We start from the raw sequence: 22653 nt of genomic DNA, 5'->3' as shown, positions 1-22653 counted from the left end.
TTACATTTTATTTTTTGGGGGGCATTTCTGCTTTATTCAATAATGACAGTGGAGTAGACAGGACAGTCAGCTGGGACAGAGGGGATGCACTAAGGACAGGTGTATAATCTGGGCATCCCTGGATTATCACAATTTAACAAAATTAGCAAAATAATAATAAAATACTTCAGTTTCATATTTCAGTTTCTGTCCTAAACACCAGAGGTCACTCATGTTACAAAATAGATGGCACCATGTTTAAAGGCAGAATGAGTAGGATGTTCCTCACGGCATCGCTGATGAGCCACTGGAAGTGTGTGTTGGTGTGTGTGTCTCTGCCCTCGGCCTGGGTTTTCTTGTTTTGCTGAGCTCGGGACTCTTCTGAGCATCGGCCTTTGGCCAGCAGATGTGTCGCTCCCAGCCAATCACAGCGCAGCAGTGCCAGATCAATAGCACAACATTCAATAGGAAGATAGAAAATTGTGGACCACAGAAAAAAGGAAATATAGCGAGGCGAAATGCAACAGTTACAAAGATCGAGAGTGGATCTGGGGTCGGCTTTCATCTGCTGGTGAGCGCTGAGGGAGAGGAGGAGGATGAAGAGTGATGAGCTGTTGGCCTGCTCTCTATTGGACAGGTAGGTGGTGGTGGGCAGACTGAATGGTGACTGAACGGTGACGGTGGGTGTTTTACACCACCATCCCAGGAAAAACTCACAATCGGTTGTTAGTTCAGCCAGAGAGGAAAGGGCAGCTTGAATGTTGTGTTTACAAACCACAACCAACAAATCCTTCTTATTCTGCCTATAAATAATAAATGATTGATACATGAAAATATCTTATTTTTGTTGGTGGTGGTGTTTTGTTTTGTTTTGTTTTGTTTTGTTTTGTTTTGTTTTTTAAACCAATTTACCTCAATCTGAATCAAGTCAGCTTTGGATTTATCCAAACTTTTTGACAGTTTTCCACTCCTGTCTTCATTTGAGCATAGTTTCCTCCATTTGTTTTGTTTTTAATCATTTATTTTGTGTTACTTCCACTCCTCATAAAATAAAGGGGTAAATAATGAGAGGAGAGTGGGTGGCTGGTGGGGGGCCCCGCTTGTCCACAGGACCCATAACTCCTAGCTTCGCCCCTGGCTCTTGAACGCACCGTGAACGCACTAGTCCTCCCACGCGCCCGTCCAAACAGGTATGACCGCTGACGTCAGCAAGGTGACACCCAGCTCCCTTCCTCCCTGCGGTGTGCTGCGGCGCTCCGGCGGCTCCCGGCTCAGATCCAGTAAGAAAAACTTTTCCGATATATCTCCATGACTTTACGTGTACAACTGAGAAGACCTTACCGATTTATGGCGTGAACGGCCCTTAACCATCGGAGAAGTGTGAGTCAGATCGACTTAATCCAGATTTCTCAACTTTATCGCGGTCAGTGCGCTAAACCCGATTGAACAGTGAAGATAAGACGCTTTCAAAATGCTTTAAACGAATTCATGTAGCCTGTGTTAACCGATTGGGCTGAGATAAATTTGTAAGATTATTCGTGTCCTGTGGTGTGAGATTATAAGCCGTCTCTCATAGCCCTGCTGTGACTTTTCACATTGAATCGCTGCACCTCAGTTGCTTAAAATAGAGCCGGATCGGCGATAGTTCAACGTGTTTCCACTGGACGGGTCTGTTTTAGCCGTGTAGCTAAAGGTTGACATGGTGTCCTCACTCTTGGTTTAAATAAGGCCTAATTTTAACACACTGTCTGCCAGTGTCGTGGATGCAGTTTAACATAATAACTTGTTAATCTAAGTCGTTGTACGCAGATTTCAGATATGAACGTTTTCACCATGAATTCAGTCGCGAAAATGGGTTTATTTGCGTTTGAGCTGGATTTAAGTGGCTCTGAGGTGTGTTCAAGTTAACTCTGTGAAACTTGCACAGTTCATATTAGGGGAAATAAGTTTTCAGAGAGGCTGAGTGTTGAAGAGAGGATCCACTGTCAGCGTGGCTGAAGGTCGACGTGTCCCGCCCTGTGGGAACCTGCTGTAAACACCCAGCGAGTGTGTGTGTGTGTGTGTGTGTGCTGCAGAGAGCACACACTGCCTGGCCAAAACAACCAGCAGGGAACAGACAGACAAAGCACAAAGGAGACACTTAATACTTCAAACTAACCAGAGCACATAGCTGCATCAAGCTGCCCCTGGCCTAATTTCTCCAAAGAGGGGAGAGATGTGGAGCCAACTTTTTTTTTTTTTTTTTTTTTTTAGCATCCAGCTCTGACTCCAAAGATCCGCTTTGAAGCTCAAGTTGAGCGGCTGCCAGCATTTTGGCATATTAGTTGTTTTGTTTGTTTCCTAGAATTAACACTGAGGATCAAAGAAGTTGCTGACACAGTCCTACTTTTCCTTTGTCCAGTATTTGAGACATCCAGTGGACATCAAGGGGGACAGATCAGCCCTCTGTCCGCCATGTCTTCCAGAGGTAAGAGTGACTGGTGTCGGATTTGCGGGGGAGCCCTCCAGGGGAACCAGAGACGATGGCTGTTTGGGAGCCAAAAGAAGAGGGGTGGCCAGCCTCCCACCCCGACTGAGTCCCTAAGAGGAGGAAATCTGTCGCGGTCCTCACAGAGCAGCCCCTGGGGTGAGCGTGGAGGAGTAAGAAGTTAAAAACAAGCTTTAGTACACATATTGCTATTGAAAGTCTGCATGAATGTCTCTCATGACTATTTCCCTGCCCGACACAGGTAGCACATTGTCCCTGGGGTCCTCAGTGTCTCTCTCCAAGTCCCAGTCATCCCTCTGCTCCCCCTCCAAAGGAGTGGACCTGCTGTCGGTGTTGACCCACATCCTGGGCCAGTCTGTCCCGCGGGGCAGCGGGCAGGGGGAGTTTTTGTGCGGCAAGTGTGTCTGCGTGCTCGAGCGGGTGTTTAAGTTCGACGCGGTCATAGCGAGGGTGCGCGTGCTGTCGTCCGAGAGGCTCCAGAAGTTGGCCCAGGAGCGGGACAAGATCAGACAGTGGGTACGCTACAATTACTGCCAGAGACACTCGCGGGAATTTCAGAGCAAGGGCAGCACGAGCGAGGAGGATGGAGAGGGCGAGAAGGAGGGCTACAGGGAGATGCTCAAAGAGAACATGGCTCTGTCAGAGTTCGAGTGCTGGTCCGAGAAGTGGGACGCCTGCCCGTATTTCATAAGAACGGGCAAAAGGTGCAGAAAGGGTAAAGGCTGTGAAGGGTGTGATTCCTTACGGGTGTCTGACTCAGACTACGAGTCTGTTTGTGGGGTTCCCCGCCGCATGCCCTATCGGCCCTTCTCCCCGCTGGGCCTGTCGCGGGACAAGTCCCAGAGCATGCCTCTCCACTGGCACAGGGTGTCCTCCGTCTCCTCCAGCCCGGCTTCACTGGCAGGGTCCAGTCTCTCCTTGCGGGCGTCTTCCCGCACAGAGTCCATCCAGTCACTGGACTCTCTGGAAGGCACCGATCCGTTCGATTCACCGGACGATCAGTCAGTAAACTTTGTGATTAGAGAGCTGAAAGGTATTGAAGGAAAGCTGCTGTGCTCGCCGTCAGGGTGCAGGATTCCAGTTCTGGGCAAAAGGGAAGGGAGATACTTCAAAGACAGAGGAGAGACGGTGTCGCCTAAAGTGAACCGGGTCCTGAACTTTGGAAGTGTGGAGAATGGAGAGAACGGAAGGGAGGAAGTGGATGGAGAGGACGGCGATATTCTGACGGAGCTGAGGGACGAGTTCATGCCTCTTCATAGAGAGGTGAGTAAGACAGATATTGCAAATGTGATAAGATTCATGATTTTAGAGGGAGTGCATCATAATTTTCATTTTGCACATAAAAAAAAAAAAACAATTAAAATGTTGTTTGTGTGATTTTATTTTCTTACATCTGGGGATTACAAATTGTTGGCAAGGGAATCTCTGTAATTTGGATTTTGCACTTGGCCATATTGCAATTTTGATATTATAATATTTTGATGACCCGTTCAGTGCTGTTGTTGAGTGTTTTAATTCCTGTCTAAACATGACAGAGACGATTCTAATGTGAGTCAGTGTGTGTGCCAGCGTGTGTGTGTGTGTGTGTCTGTGTGTGTGTGTGTGTGTGTAGGAAGTGCAGAAAGCTAGCTTGTGGTCACCTGAATGATCTGTCTGTGATAGTCCTGTTTAAATATTGACACAGTGCCCTGCAACAGGTTATCCGGGAGCAAATAGGATCAGTCCAAAAGTCCAGCAAGATTTCAGCTGCGTGCATTTTTACAAACGAATGACGCAACCCACATTTAACGTAAATTTACTATCGCTTTCAGAGCACTACGGGCAGGGTGCACCACGCTGTGAGGCACTTGAGAAGCCAGCTTGATCAAGCCACAGCCCGCATCAGGAGCCTGGAGGCCGAGCTGAAACACGGGAAGAGCAAATCGGCAGCTCACACCGAGGTCAACGGATCAGAGGACTGGGCCTCAGTAAGCATTCACACTTTGTTGTCCAGCACCGCTCCCGTTGAAGAGATGATTGTATGTCAGAATGATTGTTTGTCAGAAAGAAAGCCCCACACAAACATAGTTATTAACAGTGACAAACTGTAAAGGTTGTAGCCAACATGCCACCAACCTCTTGACATAATAGACACTGACATTTACCCACACCGTTGTTGCTGACACGGGAATTGAGTGCCATGAGAAAAACAGGTTTATTACAGAATGCAGTGATGCACACATGCAGGATCCCGTCACGTGGCCAAACAGCTCCACAAACTCGCTATGAATATCGTGTTGACTGAGCACAAACATGACACTATGCAAGCACTGCAGGGTGGGTGTATTGAGCTTTGTCACTCTGCAAGGGTGTGTCCCCTTTCCTTGATGCAGGTGCACATAAAGGCACACACACACACACACACATACACATAGACACTAAGGCCTTTCTCTGGAATCCACCCCGACCAGTGGAGTTTGCTCGGGGCTCAGAGGTCTTATGATACAAGATGTCGTTAGCAGATCCCTCGGCTGCTGTTTGGAGTCAGTGTTCAGCATGACCTCTTCGCTATCAAAATAAAAATCTCTTGATTCACATGACAAGTGTACTTGCATGTGGGGCTATTTGATAAATCACTGATATGAGACTAGGTAATCTCATGCAGTTTGGTTATCGAAATATGATGGAATGGCATAAGTGTTGCTGGTTCCTGGCTTTAAAAGCTGCATTACAGTAAAGGGATGCAATTTTTCTGAACTTATTAGACTGTTCTGTTAAGGTTGATGCATAGTAGGCGACTTTCTCCAGCTGGTTGTTGGAGAGCATGTCACACTGAAACTCCAGTTTGCCGAGCTGCAGTTTGTAGTTTGCAAATTGTGTCCTCGGGGGAGTCAAATTTGACAGCTAGTACTAGGACATGGCAATCCACATGACTCCTTTGTCACGATAGTTTCTCTCTGCTTCTCCTTCATATGTTTTTCGTGTCGGTTGGCAACAGCCCTAAACAGCCCATAACCACCACCCACTGCTCAGCACAATTATGCTGATGGACTTGAAATATCAGAGGCGTTTTTGCTCCCTGCACGTTTTCTCCTCCTGATGCGGAGACCAAAGTACATCATCTTTTTGTGTTGCCCGTCTTGTCTCGTCCACAAGTGTCCTCAGAAACGCCGAACGAGCTGCTTGTGCATCTGTTTCTGCTTGTGATCTCATCGATTTTTGGCTGCTGTATCACAGGGAGTCACCCCTGGGACTAGTTACAAAATCAAAGCATGTTTGATTTTGTCTTACGAGGAATAGTGAATCCTTAGAGCACTAAAACGGCTCTAAAGCTTTGTCGATGGAGTGTCACGCTAGATGATGAGTTCCTTTTAAAACCTCCAGGAAGCTTTTAAAGACTGCAAATAAAAGCAAAGCCAGTGTGTCCTTAGCTTTATTTGCCTCTATTTGCTTGGTCAAAATTACTTGTGTGTGTGTGTGTCTTATGAAAGCTCTAATAGCCATCCCTACAATATTGTCACAATATTGAAATCAAGCTATTTGGTCGAAGCTGTCATGATATTTGATTATGTCATTGTATCCCAGCTCTGCTCGGATCATAATAAGGGAAAGCAAGATTGTAGTGGCATTCGCTCACAGAAAACAATAGCCTACACTTTCTCTTGGTAGAATGGCTTCATGTGCACTGTGGTGTCATCTACCAGTTTGACTTTTGAAAGAAAACCGTGTCATTTTGTCTTTCCCTGTCCAGTTTCCCAGGGGGGAGAGCGGCAGCCCCCTGCTGCAGTGCCTCGGTCACTCCCTCCACAGCCAGGAGCGTCTGATCCAGGTGGGTGAGGTGATGAGGGGAGACAGGAGCCAGTCATGCACGCAGACATGAGACCCTCTGCTGCTGCAGGGGCTCTGGCTCAAAGCTCGCTGGAATGTTGTTTGTCTTTAAAAGTAACTGTACTGCCCTTAAAGCTGCAGCGCTACCCAAGATACATCCCCTTTGAACCTTATTGCTCAATTTTAGTCACGTGAATGTTTATGATCGAGGAATGAGAAAGAGAAAGGTCGCTGAACTGTTGCACCCATTTAAAGTTGCTCTAGATGAAGCTGTCAGCTAATAGCCTGTAGTAAATAGTTTGCTTTATCAGAGAGCTGACTAAAGCTGGTCTTATCAGAGTGTTTAGAGGAACATTTTGCTTGCTAAAGATTTCTAGACTGCCAAAGAGATGATGCAAATGGCTTTTTTTCTGTCAGCTATTGTCAGCTTTTGTTGTGAAATAGTTGTGAAAGGAGTATTTTGTCAAATGTGTATCATAGGGTAGCTGTCTTCTTCAGGCACGTTTTATTCATGCACGCATCTTGTGATTTACAGTCAAAGGTGTGTTCACGGCACATAATTTGCATACACTGGAAAAACACCGAGTTAAATGGCTCATTTCACCGGCTGGGGAAAAAAAAATGCCCCAAGTGAAACCACATCTAAACACTGGCATATGTCCTTAGATAATAGCTCGACTGTCAGATTAAAGCCGTATCCACAACAATTTCATGACTAAAGAGGACGGTCAGGTTTTTTAATCAGATTGACAACTGCGCGTATAATGAGTCTGGAAATGCTTTCATGTGGCTTCAGATGGTGTATTTTCCTCGTGCATTATCCACTGAGCAGACAGTAATTTCCTCCCCGCTCAGGAGTGTTTGGGTCTGATCAGGCGGCTGTGCGTGGAGGAGGGAGGAGGCGCTGAGCTGTCGGACAAGCTCACTGAGAAACTGGCGGAGAACCTGAGGCAGACGCTCTCCGACAACAAGGTGAGGGCGGAAAATGCCCTTTTTGTTCCTTAATAATGTTAAAAGCCCAGTGTTGACTCTTCCTATAGTAACAAAACAATGACGCCCATTTCACTCGAGGACTGCAAAGGCTATAAACACACAGATATATGAAGGGTAGCGTTTTCTCATGGTAACCCAAACTCTGTGATTTTTAGATTCCATTACCCTAATCCTGAAGGCGTTAATGTTAGCAGAGGAGGTCTGGTGATAAACAATGTTTACCGCAGGACTCCAGGAAGTTTATTCCATCCAGCAATAAAATGTCAATAATTTTCCCCGGCTGCCCTGGTAATAATCACACACTGTATTTTGAGTTCACTCTGATTTCCTGGGGGAGTTATGATCTCATCTGATGGACCTTGATATATCAAATAAACGGGCCATAAAGCTACTAGTGGTTGCGTTTTGCAACAGTATGAAGCCACTGAAGTGAGTTATGCCTGTTTGGCTGAACTGCGGGTGACATTGTCTTGTGTACCCTTGGATTTCTACAGTTAATTGTTTTATTGCCTGGATGAGTGACAAAAATAACTGATGTAGGCCTACACAGGCAAAATCAAATTACTGATCTTCCCTCATAAGACTAATGCTGCCTGGAGAGCGCTATTGCCTTTAAAAAGTGTACTCTTCCAAAAAAAAAAAGCTTGACATGGGTGGAAATAAGGATTGTCAAAAATTAGAAACAAGAAACTTGATTTCAGGACAAGGGAATGCTTACTAAGGTTTCTTTGTTGTCTGGGATAATTGTGGTTTTGATCCTTGTTACTATTTGTTGCTTGTAGTGTTGGCAGTCGTGTAATTTACTTAAGCATTGTAATTTAAATCAAAATGATGTGCCTTGAATCTGGTTTTAAAGTGTTTTGTGGTCCACAGACTACCCTGGAGGGCCTGAAGGCTGAAATGGCAGCGAGAGAAAATCAGATGGAGGGTGAGATCGAGGCCCTGAGGAAAGCTGGGAGAGACAGAGAGCGAGACCTCAGCACGCTCAACACCGTGCTGCAGTGCAACCAGGATGTTATCAGTGTAAGAACGTGAACACAACAAGCCCTGGACATGATTTACACGCCTCGCAGTTCAAAAACATGCACCGCCGCCCCCCACGCACACTCTTAAACACACACACTGCACACTTTGTCCCAGGCACAGTTCAAGCCTGTGAGAGGTGTTGTTGACGTAGACCTGGGTTTTGTCTCGACTCCAGGATCTGCGAGAGGCTCTGGGGGAGAAGGAGCGCGTGCAGAAGGAGCAGGAGACGGAGCGGGAGGTGTGGAGGCAGAGGGACCAGGCCCTCACTGCCGTGCTGCAGGAGAAGGAGGCTCTGATCGTCTGCCTCAAGCAGGAGCTGCACAGCTGTCAGAAAGATGTGCAGGTAATGCGATGAAGTCATCTCACAGTGAAACTCACAATAAAAACCAGCTCTCAGACTGTGGTGTGTAAATAAAGTCCAATCCCCAGTGAAAAGCCATGTAAAAACATATTCAGAAACAAAACCTATTTATTTATAGGCTCAAAAGGGCTAATTGATGTGTTTTTAAATCAGTATGATATACATCAGGATTTTTGCAATGTCCATACATATCACAATGTTACACATATATGCAAAATCTTGTAAAAATAATCACTTTAATGTTTGTCCCATTGAAATGAATGGTAGTATTAGGTGTGACACCAAACAAAACTTTTAGATAATACCCTTCAAAAATGTTTCATAGGTCATTTTGGCAGTTATTCGATTAAAAAAAAAATGCTTTTCACAAGTATATATTCCAAAATCACCCATGTCACCCAAGCCCTAGATTAACAGCACCACTTTAAATTACCAAAACAGCTCAACATATATTACCAAAAGGCCATTTTGCATGTTAGGGAAATACACTGACATGTTGCCATGGATACAGGGAGTGGAAAAAAAGTGTGAAAATTCATTTCACCAACATAACTCTGCCACATGGATTGTGCATGGAGCTTGTTTTGTGGCCTTTTTTGAAGCTTCAGTTGTTTTTGTTTTGATCGTTTTTTAATGCCATTGGCACTTTGTGTGCAAGACGACAGATAACCAGTGTGTTCTGGTAACCTGCCAGTACTTTAGGAATACGAAATCCCATTATTGATAACATAGTTATTTGTTTTGCATGATTATTTAATGCAAATGTTCAGTAATTGCAGTTGGTCGCACTTGCATCCCATCATTTGCCTCTACTTGTAATATTTAAAGCAGCAGGTCACTGTGTGAATTTGAGCAGCAACATTTCCTGACAGAATACCAGTAAAACCTGGCACTTTTAGGCACTTTTCAGCCAAGAACATGATACTATTCACCTGCTAAATTTGCATCATGATAATTGAAGAAAACACCTTAGAGGGGATCACAGAAGCAGGACAGGTGCTCCTTGGAGATGGATGAGAAAACACATGTGGAAAAAATTCCCTGTGGGCATTCTAGTGTAAGGTAATCCACGTGCATTCCAGAAAATATGAAAAACAAGGAATCCAAGACAGAAAAAAGACCAGGAACAGTCTTGGATCCTTTTTGTGCTGGGAGTTATTTGTCATATTTGTTGGGATGCACGTGAATTATGTTACATTACAACTTCCACTATGAAGTTGTTTTGTTGTTTTTTTTTCCCCATGAGACTTACTAACCTGTCTGTAATCATAGATAGCCTGTCTCTAATAAAATCCTGCTACTTCTGTTAGGTAACTAGAGGCAGCAGCCATACTAGGAATTTTTTACTGAATTATTTTTAGCCACAGACTGGACAGAAATATATCAGGTTGGGGAAGGAGGTTTTTAATGTACAGCAGTGTGGCCGGGATTTAAAGTGACATCAGAGTTAATTGCAGCTCGTCCACCTTCACTTAGTTGCATAGCAGTCATTCCTCCAGTCACAGTGAATGAGAGGCTTGTCCCGCCGTCTGCAGCCCCCTTCGCTGGCAGAGGAGGTTTTCAGTAAATATTGACTTCACCGCCCACAGGGAAAATTTCTCTCATAACTTGTCGTTTTTTCCCCCAGGCCCTCTCCGACTCTGTGATTGGCCAGGGCTTGCCAGGGAGCGGGTCTGAGCCGGCTCTTGCTTCACAGCTGAAGGAGAGAGAGAGCCAGCTGGCAGCCTGGTTGCAGAATAGAGAGGAGAACGGCGCCACCATGTGCCAGGAGGTTGCCAAGCTCACCGCAGCCCTGCAGGAATACCAGGCTGTTGTGCAGGTGAGAATTTGGCATGAGGAAGCTTTGAAAAATGCAGGACTTTTATTTTATTCCACAGCGCAGGGAGCACTGAAGTTGTGCTCAATTTAACATTTTTCTTTGTGACTTGCGGGCAAAATTACAAATTCAAAAAAAGTAAATGTTTTCTATGTTTAATTGTCAGGCTATTTAATGTAAAACTCAGCTGCTGTTAAAAAAAAAAAACTTATATTTTCCCTCTTACCTGCAGGATAACTTGGCATTTAACTTCAAATTTCAAATAGATTTTTCGTTTTTCCCCTTCTTCCGATATCTGTAACATCTCATTGAAAATTCATTGTATGCCATGAAATAGTCATAGAAAAGTTGTGAAATATGAGGCAAAATTATGTGGCTACCTGTCAGGTGGTTTTGATGTCTCTCTAACTTGGTTCTTTTGCCCCGATCAGAATCAGCAGGAGAGTCACAGTCAGATGGTTTCCTCTCTGACGGAGCAGCTCAGGGACACTCGGCAGGAGCTGAGAGAGAAGTCGAAGGAGAAGAAGGAGGCAGAGAGAGCCTGGCAGAACGAGAGGGAGGACAGAGAGAGAGAGGGGAGGAAGCTGAGGGACAGTCTGGAGAAGAGAGACAAACTCATAGAGGTAAAAGAGCAGGGGCCACGGGCAAGTTATGGTCTAAAAAATGAAATATTCAGATACAGAGAAATCAACAGAAGATAACACAATGCAGCTACAAGAGACCCTGCATTTTGAGTAAGTGAATAAGTGAGTAACTTTAGTAGAGGCAGATAAGGGAAAGTGGATCCTCCAAATAAATAAACTAGAAAGCACTAAGTAGAGCGTGTACCTCTGTCAAGATATGTCAGTTCTACATGTTGGATATTCACCATAAGTTAATCAGGCCCATTGCAGCACCCACCTTTGCACAATCAGTGTGAAAAATCAATCAATTCCTCCCAAGTTCCTTGCCACATCCAAATCCTTTTCACAAAGTTTCATGCAAATGCATTTATAACCTTTAGAGATATCCTGTTAGCAAACAAACAAACAAACAGAATGATGAGAAATCATAACCCCGTCTGATTCTTGTTGGTGGAGGTGATGACAACACTTGAATGCAGTGACCAGCACAGGTTGATGTATCATTGAAAGAGGAGGCCCTCTAGTGGCTGATCTATGAACTCCTACTCAAGTCATTTGAGTGCTGCATCGTTCAGTGCAGTTGAAATTATTTTAACGATACATCTTGGTGTTTGAGATCAAAATTTAACAAGCAAATTTCATCCGTCAACACCGAATCTGCAAATAGTGAAGAGTGAATATCATCTTGAAGTCATAATTTTAATGCACTGGCCTGATGATGGTGATTTTTGTTTTTTTCTTTAATGTAGCAAATCCTCCTGGACGCTGAGGAGCGGGACTGTATGTTCAGAGAGCTGCAGCAGAACCTGCACAACAAGTATGAGCCCGTGTCTGCCGTCAAACACACGCTATGAGGGAGGACGGCTGCGTTAACACACTGACAAGATGCACTCGTACTGCACAGAGACGGGAGAGTAACTTGCACTTTCTGCGCCACATTTCGCCTCAGCAGCATATTTATTGTGGCGCATTTTTGAGTCTATTTAATTTTTTGTTGTTTTTTTTTTTGTTTGTTTCATTTTTTTTTTTCAATACTATGGTTTGTATTCGCAGGCATGCATTGTTCTGGCGTGGGCCAAAGGAGAATTTAATATTCCATATTGACTACTTAACCCTCTGAAGTGAATCAGCACAGTCATTTCAGTTTTAGTGGAACACAACCTGATTGTTTTCAGTATGGAGCGACGTCAAGGTCTAGTGTCTTGTCGCTGGATATTCGATACTTGATATAAAATTGATCACATTGCTGTATTTAGTTGATTTTGAATGTATGGGGTATAATGGCTAGGCGATGAGGATTAGATTTCATTTCATGTGGTGGGATGGTTGCTGACGCATTTCTAACTGGCATGAATGGACGTGGAATTTGCGTGAGCTATTGTCTATAGTTTGTCCTTCAGGACAGGAGAGGGTACGAGTCAATTTTCTCTAAACCTCTTGGTGATGTTTGTCCTCTTAGTCAGTGCTTTTGTTTTTTTCTGTTGTTTTTAATCTTTTTTGTCCTGTTGAGCCCTGTAGTTTCTTGGTAAAGTACTGCCATTTTTTGTTTACAGTACTTGCTGGGCACTTTAAATGTCAAGGAGGGGGAATATGGTCAGGACCAAAGTAATTTATTTTACATTGCTCTTTTGTCTCCTTTTGTATGTGGCTTTACTTTTACTTTTTTGTAACCTTTATTGAATCAACTTCATTGTTTACATGTGTTGTTTTTTTCTCTGTTTCTGGTAGTGGATCTGTATTTCCTTTCTTTTAACTCAAGAGAATAAAATACTCTGATCTAAATCACATTTGTGTTCAGAGCTGCTTTTATTTCATTTCCTATCATATGGCCAGTGATGCTGTGCTTGGCTTATAGGTGACCTGTGGATGTTTCTATTGGTCTGCATCATATAGTCCACAGGCAATATGATCTCGAGCTATTAAATTGCAGTCAAAGTCACTGCTGACTGACACCATTCCTCCCCTGGTCTGCACGATCCAATCACCAGGCTACCCCGAGTTTCTGGTTACTAAAGAAACTGTTGCTATGGAGTTCAACACTTTATAAAAACACGTTCTCACAGCGGATGGTTTGCAGTGCGCTACAGATATTTCATCACATTACTCTGGACGGTACAAGCCGATAGTGACTCATATCTTAAGGATCAAACTATATATTTAATAAAATGCAGGTCCTGTCTGTTCCTCTCGGCTCGGTGACCATCGGACCGCGGTCGTGGCGCGACGGGACGGTGCGCTCCATCCGACGCGCGGAGCGCATGGTTGGGCAGACTTGGGCCAGACAGCCCGGGACAAGCGTCCGCCCCCGGAGCTGCGCCGCCGGTTTCTCCCCACAGCGGACAGATGCAGAGGAGGCCGAAGATAAGATCGCGGAGGAGGAATGTGGAAACAGACGAGACTCCATCTGCAAAACTAAGATGTCGAGACCCCAAACCACAGGGACGATGGTGAGACAAAAAGACAGATGTGCCAACACGGGCGACAAAAAGCCCCGTGAATATTCATGAAACCAACATTTCTAAACCAGTTTTACCTGACGACAAGTGGAGCAATGACTCATGTTTCACAAGAAGTTGATCAAACTGATAAATTGGAAATTGGTCACCCAGCTGAAGCCACACAGCTTAGAGGATAGGCCTAACACTTGAAAGTCTTCCTAATAATCTGATACTGACATATTTCAGCATTATCAGTAAGAAGTATAAGATACCCTGGGCTGAGGAGAAAAAGAGCTACAAGAAAGAGCTACAACCATTTTATAATAAAATTTTAAGCCACACGAGATGAAATATCAAGTGCAATAAAATCATTATTGCATTATTGCCTTACTTTAGGTGTAATCTATACTAAAATATAAAATTGACTTTTTCATTTGGTCAATAGCATCAGTATCTTGGCTGTTATGAGATTTTACAGTCATACCCAATCAGCCATCGTAAGAAAAAGGAATTTCTGGTCACATTTAACTCAAAATCTCTAATTCCACCTATCTCCCATTTTTGAGAATCACAAGTAATTTTCCTTAAATTCCCTAAGGCCACCCAAAGGACGTGTGTGGCCCCGTTCCCCCCTCCCAGCTTTCGTGAGCAGTGTGCGGGCGCCAGTGTTGCGGTAGCCGCTGGGTACATGCGCAGGGTGAGGGAGGTGGAGGGCCGGCTGCGCAGGCAGGCCGGGAGGGTGACGCAGGAGGGCACCAAGCTGCAGAGGGAGAAGGGCCACCTGGAGAGGATGCTGCGCAGCCTAAGGGCCGACCTGCAGGTCAACAGGAAGAGCATGGAGTGGAGGAGCAAGAGGCCGTCCACTGCTGAGACGGTGAGGGACGAGGGGCTGCAGAGGGGATGTGGACCCTCTCAGGGGTGAAGCTTCAATAAAACCCAGTGATGTGAAGATCAGGCAGAGTCGAGATTTTCATGTGGATCTCTATTGTAGAGATCATAAAGATAAAACAAGGCCAATATAAATAAGACTAACATTTACTGTCTACTAACATTTTTACAGTTAGATACAAGTATTAACTTCTGTAGAGAGAACTAAATCCCTGTTTGTCTTTGCAGAATTATATATATATATAAAAAAAAAAAAAAAAAATTTATATTTGGGAGTAAATATTCACTGTGTATTGCTTATTTTAGTCTTAAATGGGACTCAATCCCACGTGGACCTCATTCAGAGCCTGGTCTTTACTAGACTTTACTAGACTGGACTTGATTACAACCTTGAGGGTCAATAAAGTATCAAACATTATGCCTGCAGTATTCATAATGGGATCACAGCACTGTGTGTTTTGAAGTGTTTGCAGCAAGGACTGTCATGTATCTGTTAACCAGCAGAGTGTCACCTCTGAGCCTTGAGTATTACATAAACGTCCCTCAGCATATGCATTAGTGACCAGGTATGGTGTTAAATTTAGGTCCGCTGTGTTGCAGGAGAGAGACGGAGCTGATTACTTGATGGAGTGTGAGAGGCGAGAGCTGGCGGAGCTGAAACACGATCTGGAGGAGACACTGAAAGACACTCTGAGCCAGCTGCAGGTGTCTCTGCTGCTGCTGTCCTGCCATCATCTGGCTCTTTTCTTTTGAACTCCAGCCACCACTAATAGTTCCAACTACCCAAACCCAAGCGAATACCAGTTCCCCCTTAAATTTCCCCCTTAAGTAGTTAGAAACATTTTTTTTCCATATTGTGCAACAATGTCACATACATGTTCTGTGTCTTTCAGTCGCCATGCTTCACTGAGACAACATCACATTTATTAGATTAGATTAGACAGAAAATGCTTTCATAAAATAAAAAGCAACTTTCAAACACAAACAGAGAAGTGAAAAGTAGACACAGACAAACAGAAACTTCTTGGCCATTGGCTGTTGTTTTCTGGTTACTGCCAAAGACATTTCAGACATGCACTTTTCAAGAAGGACATTTTAAAAAATCCTACAGTCTTTTAGCTACAGCAGCACATACAGATGTGCATACAGATGCCTATGTGTTCAGCCTTAATGTTGCCCCTCCTTGCTGTGTCTCAGGCCCTGGGTCAGTGCAGCCGGCAGCTGCTGGCCTGTGCCAGTGAGAGAGCTCGTGTCCTGGAGCTTCTGCCTCTCTCCGGCACTCCACCTCCTTCATCTCAGACCTTCACCAAGTCAGACTCGGTCGGCCCCTTCACTCCAGGTATACCGACAGAAGTTACTGACCGTGTGAGCCTTAAAATCAGAAGAAAGAGTGCTGTTTATACTTGCATTCCTTAGTCTGAGGCTGACCTGATCCCCCACCTTACTCTATTGCCTTTGTCTGAACCCTGATTCTAACCCTGATTCACACCACAGACCATAACCCACAGTTTTGGTGATTCATCTCCAGAAAATCAGAGATAAACTGCTCTGGAGTGGGTTTAGTTAGCCCTGGAGTAGGAGTGGGGATATCCCACATTTTAAATTGCAAATGTGAAGCGACTGTTAGTACAGAGCCATTTATTTGCAGTTGTTACGCACAAATGTTATCATAAATATGATTGCTTGTCATGAATTACTAAATAAGACATATGTGCTGTATCAAAAAAAGAGGGTCCACCATCCCATGTTAAGCAAATTAGTCTTTGAGCCATCTGGATTTACATGTTTGTGTCTCCACAGAGTGCAGGCACGTTTTAGAGTCGTCTGCTCTAACGGTCAGCCAGTCCCAGTCGCTGAGGGAAAACATCAGGCAGGTCCTAAGCAGTGCCATCGCCAGGCAGAGAGCCGCTCACCACACTGTCAACGACGGCCTGGTGAAGAAAATAGCAGAGACAATCGCTCTCAAGGTAGATAGCAACACAAACATGAAAAAGAGCGAAGTGTTATACGTTTGTGTGTGCAGTGCAGAAATACACCAACTCCCTTTCTTTCTCCTCTTGCAGCAAAGCCTGACTTTGATGTCTGCAGCGACCAGGAAAGCCATGTTCGGCAAGCAGAAGGAAATCAACTGCATTCTGCACAGCCACGGCCGGGCGCAGGTCAGACTGCACGGCTTGACTATCAGTCACAGAGTTTATTTGAGCTCCAGGGATAATGTGGGTGATGTTTGTTGCCGTTCTCTTCTCAGGGTCCGGTGTACAGTGGTGATATACTGTCCAGAGAGAAACTGAACCGGCCTCTGGTGCAGGTGTACCAGAGGCACCCCGGGACAGGGTTACCTGAGGCTGCTCGTCTCATGCAGGTGTCATTGCTGTCAAAATGTCTGCCATGCCTCATCACTGAAAGACACTCACCACTGATGGGGTCACAGCATCTGGAAATATTGTGAATTCATGTGTTGTTTATTTAACAAAACTTTAGGGGATGATTTTGAGGCATACAGGCAAGATTCTGTCCTCCCATGCACCCCCAAAAAAGATGAATGACAAATCTAAACCAAACCAAAACCAAATCAGTCTGTCTGTTGTTAATTTTTTCATTTATTTATTTTTATTTTTTCAATTTAATTTAATTTAATTATTTTGTCTTTAGTATTTTATTTTTATTTTTTAATTCCACCAGTTTCCAATGCAGTTTCACTTGTTTCAGAAATGTTTTCAGGAATTAAAGTTTATTAAATACATTGAAACATGGCAGAATAATCAGGCCACTAGGATCAAGAAAAGTTTGAAAATGAGTTGATTAGTACTGGAAACAAGTGGGATTATCTCATCCCACTGACAGATTTTGTCACTTATTCTGAGAAAAACTAAGCACTCCTAATACTGAAATACATTTTTATAGCATGTATTCTCCTGGCAGACGTTTGCACCATAAACATCATTAAAGCATGCAGTGGTTTCATATTAACCTCACACTTGATAATAGCCACAGTGATGCCAGCTTTGCCTCACCTGCTGAGTGCATGCAAACACCACATCAGTCTTGTAAGTGACTTGTGTGTGTGTGTGTGTGTGTGTGTGTGTGTGTTTTGTGTATGTCTCAGGGCAGTGCGGTGCTGAGGCGCTGCCTGACAGCCTCAGAGGGTGAACTGGCCCGGCTGCAGGGCGTCCATCTGCAGCTGCAGGACGACCTGCAGGGCAAGAGCACAGCAGCCCAGGTGGACTCTGCCGTGGTCCGCATGAGACGTCAGCTTGTTGACAGGAGAGCCATGCCTACTTTCCTCCAGCAGGGGGCGTACTGAAACCAACTGCATGTAAGCAGAAGAGTTAAACTGAATTGCAAGTGTGATGTAAGTCAATGAGAGGTGGTGTGTGAAAGGGCCAGTTCAACATGCAATCTCATGCTTACATGGAAATGTTTATTTCTAGAAGGCGACCATCAGTTCTGAATGAGTGTTTTTCCCTGAAATATTTTTTTAAATTATTAAAGTTAAAACTAAATATCAAAAACCTGCATGGCAAGGCTGTTCTTGTGAAATCTTTTTGTTTCTGTTTCTGTTTTTGATGAGCTTCAGGAGTTTATACAATCACAGTCAGGTTCTAAGGTCTAACGTGAGGTCCTTGGCTTCAGTATAGCCTAAAAACATTCCTGTGGATGAAAAGGGGACATTTTCATAAGATTATATTAAAAATACCGCCAGCTGACACTTCCGTTTGACACAGTTACACTCTCACTTAAACTGCTCCCTGTTTAACAAGTAATTTGAACCAAATTATTAGAATAGTTAATTTAGCTGATTACATACATAAACCCAATAGCTATTCTTATACACTTCTTCTTATACATTGAATGACAGCTTTGTAACATGGGCATTGGGCTCTGTTAACACAGTTTGATACTGTATATAAACCAAAAATTCCCTGTGCAACTCAAACCAAAACAGTTACCAGTGCTTGACAACCTATTTTTACCTTTGAGCCAACATGTCTTACATTTGGTATGGCTGTGACAGTGTCTCTCTGCTGATCCCTGCCTCCTATTCACTCACCCAGTCATGAGACCGCAGGTCACTTGACAGCCCTCCCAACAGACTTCACGTCTTTCATTAAGAAATAAGAGATGATTTAATAAACCTGCCCTGCTTTACCTCTGTACAGTGCATGTATCTTTTCAGTTCTTAAAAACATCTAAATTATCTCCATAAATATAAATATGTTTCATCGAGATACCAGCATGGAGCATTGTTTCCTTACAAAGCTCTATTTAGAGTTAATTCTGTCAAAATGGCATGTTTATACGGGACTTTTCTGTCCGGGCTGCAGTGGGCCCTACCGGCGTTGGGACTAAAGGGTTATCACTGGGAAGCTAATAACCTAATTGAATCAGAAGTGTTGGGGTGGGGAGATTCTTGGAGTTAATTAGCACAATATCAAGAGAAACTGGACCAGATTTTTCATCAGATCTCTGAAGCTCGGCCGGCAGGGGAGAGAAAGCCAAAGCTGAGGACGCCTGGATAAAGCTGATAAGGATTATTAGGATAGGAGTTAAAGTGGAAGACAGGAGGCTAGGCCAGGTTTCTTCAGTCCAAGATGAAGACGGCAGCTTTGGTGTAGACGACAACAAGCTAGAGAGGATCTGAAGAGCTGAAGAGGCGAGGCGCTGTAACGTTTGTTAAGAGGGACACGAAAAACACTCAGTGATGTCCAAGCTGGTTTGCCCCTTGCTTTTCCTGTGTTTACTCCCAGCTGTAGGTAAGTGAACAACACAGTGTGTGTGTGGTGTGTGTGTGTTTGCATGCCCGTGCACATGTTCACCTGCATGCACTTAAAACAATAGACACTGTATTGTATACTGTTGTGGCTTTGCAGCAATAGATAAAGCATGTTCTCCATCAACACTGCAGTCTTGCATTACTCAGCCTTTGTCTTTAGGAAATTATTTTACTGCATAAAAAATCCTGTTTAATATTAATGTGATTTTTGCAGCAATTAAGTAAAAAATATATATATAACATTTAAGGAGGTACTCTTCTGTAAATCCTGAACAATGAATATCAGTTTTTGTCTTCTCCAAAGTAGACTGCATTTTGAATGTCCTGCAGCAAAACTCTGTTTCTCAAAGCCTTTTTCTGGTTGTAATCAATGTGATGTCTGTGCTTCAGTCCCCCTGTTCTGTTACACCTGTGTGTTCCCTGCCATCTCACCTCTGGACTGCATCAGGTTCCCCATGAAGTGTCCGCCGGGTCAGGTCTGTCTGTCCAGCAGAGCTGTGGGAGCGAAAGGTGAGGGCGCTTCATGTTGCTGAACAACATTTAAATGAATCAAAACTGAGAAAAAGAACTGAAAGAGACCGTGACAGGCATGGAGGGAGGCATGTGAGTGCGACCAGGGGGACTGTGTGTAGGTGGCTTGCTTTAAGTGCATTTGAGAGAGAGGGAGAAATAATAAAATACCCGTGACAGGACAGTTTTTTTTAAAGTACACATTTTCTTTTTTCTTCTTTTTTCACCTGAAAACCATGAGAAAAACAGTGATGTATGAATATTGAATTAAAGGGCAAACACAATCCTCCCTATCGTCTCATGCCAAGTTAAAAACTCAGCAGTCAAATCCGCAACCAAAATGAAAATGTCTCCCAGGACGTATAAAGCCTCATTTATCTCATTTTTAAAGGTTTCATATGAAATAAAATGCATTATTCAATTTGTAAAATCTTACCCAAGGCACTTTACAACACCAAGAATGTGTTCATTTTTAGATGCACCTGCAGAGCTACACTGATCACTAGTGTTTGATTCTTTTGGATTTGTCTTATCTGAAACTTGATTCCAGGACATTTTCCTAACTTTAGGCCATCTGACCTACATGTGATCATCCATGGGACTATTTATACATTGAAAAGAATCATCTTCACATAAAAATAGGTGGTGCATTTTTCTTTTTCCTGTCTGTAACTGGCCAAACAGGCAACACGTCGCCACGCTGAGACATTTCACCAGATTTTGTTGTCAGTCCCTCAGAATCAAAGAGCAAGGGACTCACTATTTGCACTGTCACTCAGCAGTTTGACAGGGAGAAATCCACCAGAGAACAGGCAGAGCTACTAATGTCTCCACTGACAGCAGCCTCGATTGACCAGAATGCAGTGCAGCCACGAGTCGTTGCATTTTGAGCTTGGGGGGTGTGACTCTTGTTTCAATCTCTCTCCTCCCACACATACAACCAACAGCTGAGTGCAACAAGGTCATGCCTGCTCTCTGTGGGTTTCCCAACGTCATTCTGGAAAATGTAATGAATATGTATGAAATCGCTAAGTGACGCAGACATGATAGGTTGAGGCTAAGTGGGTTCACCACAAAACTAGATTACATTGCCTTATGAAAAAAAAAAAAAAACTCTTGCAATACATCACAGAATGATGATTTCGAACATTATAAGAGGATGTGAGGATGGAGCCGGCGCTGCCATTCTAATACACTGCAATTTATATTTGTAAAACTGTCCGTATACCAAATGGCCAATCTCTGCCAAAGAATATTAAAGTAATAAAGTAAACACAATGAAGAGATGCAACTTTTTGAGTTTATTAGACTGTTTAGCTGTTCTTTTATTTGCCTCTACCTGCTTGGACGTTATATCCACATTACTAATGATTGTTTATCAAAAATGTTATTGTGTAAATATTTTGTGACAGCACCAAGAGTCATCCCTAAGACACTGTCACAATATTAATATCGAGATATTCGGTTAAAAATATTATGATGTTTGATTTTGTCCCCATCACCCAGCCCTTGTTGAGACCTGTGTGTGAGTATGTGTGAGTGAGTGAGAGTTCACATACACACACACACTGCTGTTCACTCTGAGCTCTGGTTTGCAGGAGACTTCCGCGTGGTGCTGTATGAGAAGAGCTGCATCCTCCCCGCCTTGTGTGGTCTCTCTGGTGAAAAGTTTGCAATGGGACTCAACTTCACCTTCACCAACGAATGCTGCAACACACACCTGTGCAATGGAGCCGCTGCGCCTACCGCCCCCTGCTGGACTGGCATGCTGCTCACACTCCTCCTGTCATACTCAGTTTGGTGATTACCAAATCAGGGCAGAGCCTGGAGGAGAGGCTGACATGTGGGGTTTCACCTTGTATTTGCTAATTACATTTGACAAGCTGCAACACACACTTGTGTAATCAAGCTGCCTCTATTAGTGATACTGTACTCACCCTCCTCCTGGTAGTTTTCCACTAATCTGTAGATACCTCCACACCAAGACTTGATTTACCAAGGGCTTAGATTGCAGAAGAAACTTTTTTGTCTTTGGTAACGGCTGGCAAACAGTTGAATGCGTTTTTGATTGCTTAGTAGGTGTTTTTGCTGCTGTTCCCATAACATTGCAGCTGCAACAGTTAAATCATGTGCAAAGCAAATGAGTGTGTGTGTGTGTGTGTGTGTGTGTGTGTGTGTGTGTGGGTGGGTGGATGTGAATGTAAATGTGAATGACACACACATACCGTATAACCATAAGCATGCAAGCACACAAAAATACTGGCACACAACCAATGCATGTTTGAGGTTTCTAGCTTTTTTTTTTTTTTTTTTTTTTTTCTAATTAAAATGAAGCCAGCCTCCACACTGAAGTCATTTCCTTCATGTTTGTCTCTGTAGGTGAAAAAAAAAAAAAAAAATGTCTGTAGGCCTGTATTGCCTTTGGTATAATTTACTGAAAAGAGTGACTGACAAATTGTAAGGGCATAAAATGAGAAAATTAAAAGTGTTAAAAGGTGTATGTTATATTATCAGAGTAAGAATATCTTATAAAATTCACCCCTTACAAAAAACATCCATGTAAATTCAACCTGTTTTTCCTTTTTGGAGTGATGTTGCTTTTCATGTTGTATATGTGAACATGTGACACAGCTCGTTTCCCATCTGAAAATGAAATTTCCCCCCATGAATAGTCTTTTTGTACATGAATTTAAGTTTTCACATGTGACCAAAATATTGTCATATGTAATGGCAGGTGAAAATGTGATGATGTAAAAAAAAAAAAAAAAAAAAAAAAAGCACGATGATGGGCTATGAATTCCCATGTGCATTTTTCACGTGTGATTTTGTTTTGTGAGAGTAACCCATGGCTCCAACCAACCTTGGCCTCCGATAAGCTTTATTGCCTCAGCCCACTGTGTTGTGTTTTGCATCTGGATGAAGACATGGGCCTACTACCTCGTCATCCCTC

The 22653-nt window shown here is 43.6% G+C and overlaps 3 protein-coding genes across 3 annotated transcripts; all 3 read left to right on the top strand.

Annotated features, from left to right (window-relative positions):
- The first annotated feature begins 1171 nt into the window (after positions 1–1171).
- On the top strand, positions 1172–12878 carry LOC115373698 (uncharacterized). Its single transcript, XM_030072202.1, has 11 exons — positions 1172–1259; positions 2381–2605; positions 2709–3730; positions 4279–4434; positions 6198–6275; positions 7130–7246; positions 8141–8290; positions 8469–8636; positions 10282–10473; positions 10902–11093; positions 11843–12878. The coding sequence occupies exons 1-11, from the start codon at positions 1172–1174 to the stop codon at positions 11945–11947; spliced, it is 2493 nt and encodes an 830-aa protein (XP_029928062.1). The 3' UTR covers positions 11948–12878.
- A 380-nt stretch (positions 12879–13258) lies between these two features.
- tektl1 (tektin like 1) lies at positions 13259–17723 on the top strand. Its single transcript, XM_030072200.1, has 8 exons — positions 13259–13540; positions 14130–14405; positions 15020–15124; positions 15617–15758; positions 16220–16386; positions 16483–16578; positions 16668–16781; positions 17526–17723. Exons 1-8 carry the CDS (start codon positions 13259–13261, stop codon positions 17721–17723), a joined length of 1380 nt encoding a protein of 459 aa, XP_029928060.1.
- A 1398-nt stretch (positions 17724–19121) lies between these two features.
- Positions 19122–21653, top strand: LOC115373596 (sperm acrosome membrane-associated protein 4-like). Its single transcript, XM_030072086.1, has 3 exons — positions 19122–19173; positions 19584–19703; positions 21302–21653. Exons 1-3 carry the CDS (start codon positions 19122–19124, stop codon positions 21505–21507), a joined length of 378 nt encoding a protein of 125 aa, XP_029927946.1. The 3' UTR covers positions 21508–21653.
- Positions 21654–22653: the final 1000 nt, after the last annotated feature.

This window comes from Myripristis murdjan, chromosome 16 (genome assembly GCF_902150065.1).
Source record: "Myripristis murdjan chromosome 16, fMyrMur1.1, whole genome shotgun sequence".
Classification (NCBI taxonomy): Eukaryota; Metazoa; Chordata; class Actinopteri; order Holocentriformes; family Holocentridae; genus Myripristis; species Myripristis murdjan.
This window is presented reverse-complemented; position numbering and strand designations above follow the sequence as displayed.

Bases quoted from the DNA above. Each gene is read 5' to 3' on its own strand.
- LOC115373698 (XM_030072202.1), top strand. From the start codon at position 1,172: ATGACCGCTGACGTCAGCAAGGTGACACCCAGCTCCCTTCCTCCCTGC. The intron at 4,435-6,197 runs GTAAGCATTCAC...TTCCCTGTCCAG, and splicing joins GATCAGAGGACTGGGCCTCA to TTTCCCAGGGGGGAGAGCGG. The intron at 8,637-10,281 runs GTAATGCGATGA...TTTTTCCCCCAG, and splicing joins GCTGTCAGAAAGATGTGCAG to GCCCTCTCCGACTCTGTGAT.
- tektl1 (XM_030072200.1), top strand. From the start codon at position 13,259: ATGCAGGTCCTGTCTGTTCCTCTCGGCTCGGTGACCATCGGACCGCGG. The intron at 13,541-14,129 runs GTGAGACAAAAA...AAATTCCCTAAG, and splicing joins CCCAAACCACAGGGACGATG to GCCACCCAAAGGACGTGTGT. The intron at 14,406-15,019 runs GTGAGGGACGAG...GCTGTGTTGCAG, and splicing joins GGCCGTCCACTGCTGAGACG to GAGAGAGACGGAGCTGATTA.
- LOC115373596 (XM_030072086.1), top strand. From the start codon at position 19,122: ATGTCCAAGCTGGTTTGCCCCTTGCTTTTCCTGTGTTTACTCCCAGCT. The intron at 19,174-19,583 runs GTAAGTGAACAA...TCTGTGCTTCAG, and splicing joins GTGTTTACTCCCAGCTGTAG to TCCCCCTGTTCTGTTACACC. The intron at 19,704-21,301 runs GTGAGGGCGCTT...TCTGGTTTGCAG, and splicing joins CAGAGCTGTGGGAGCGAAAG to GAGACTTCCGCGTGGTGCTG.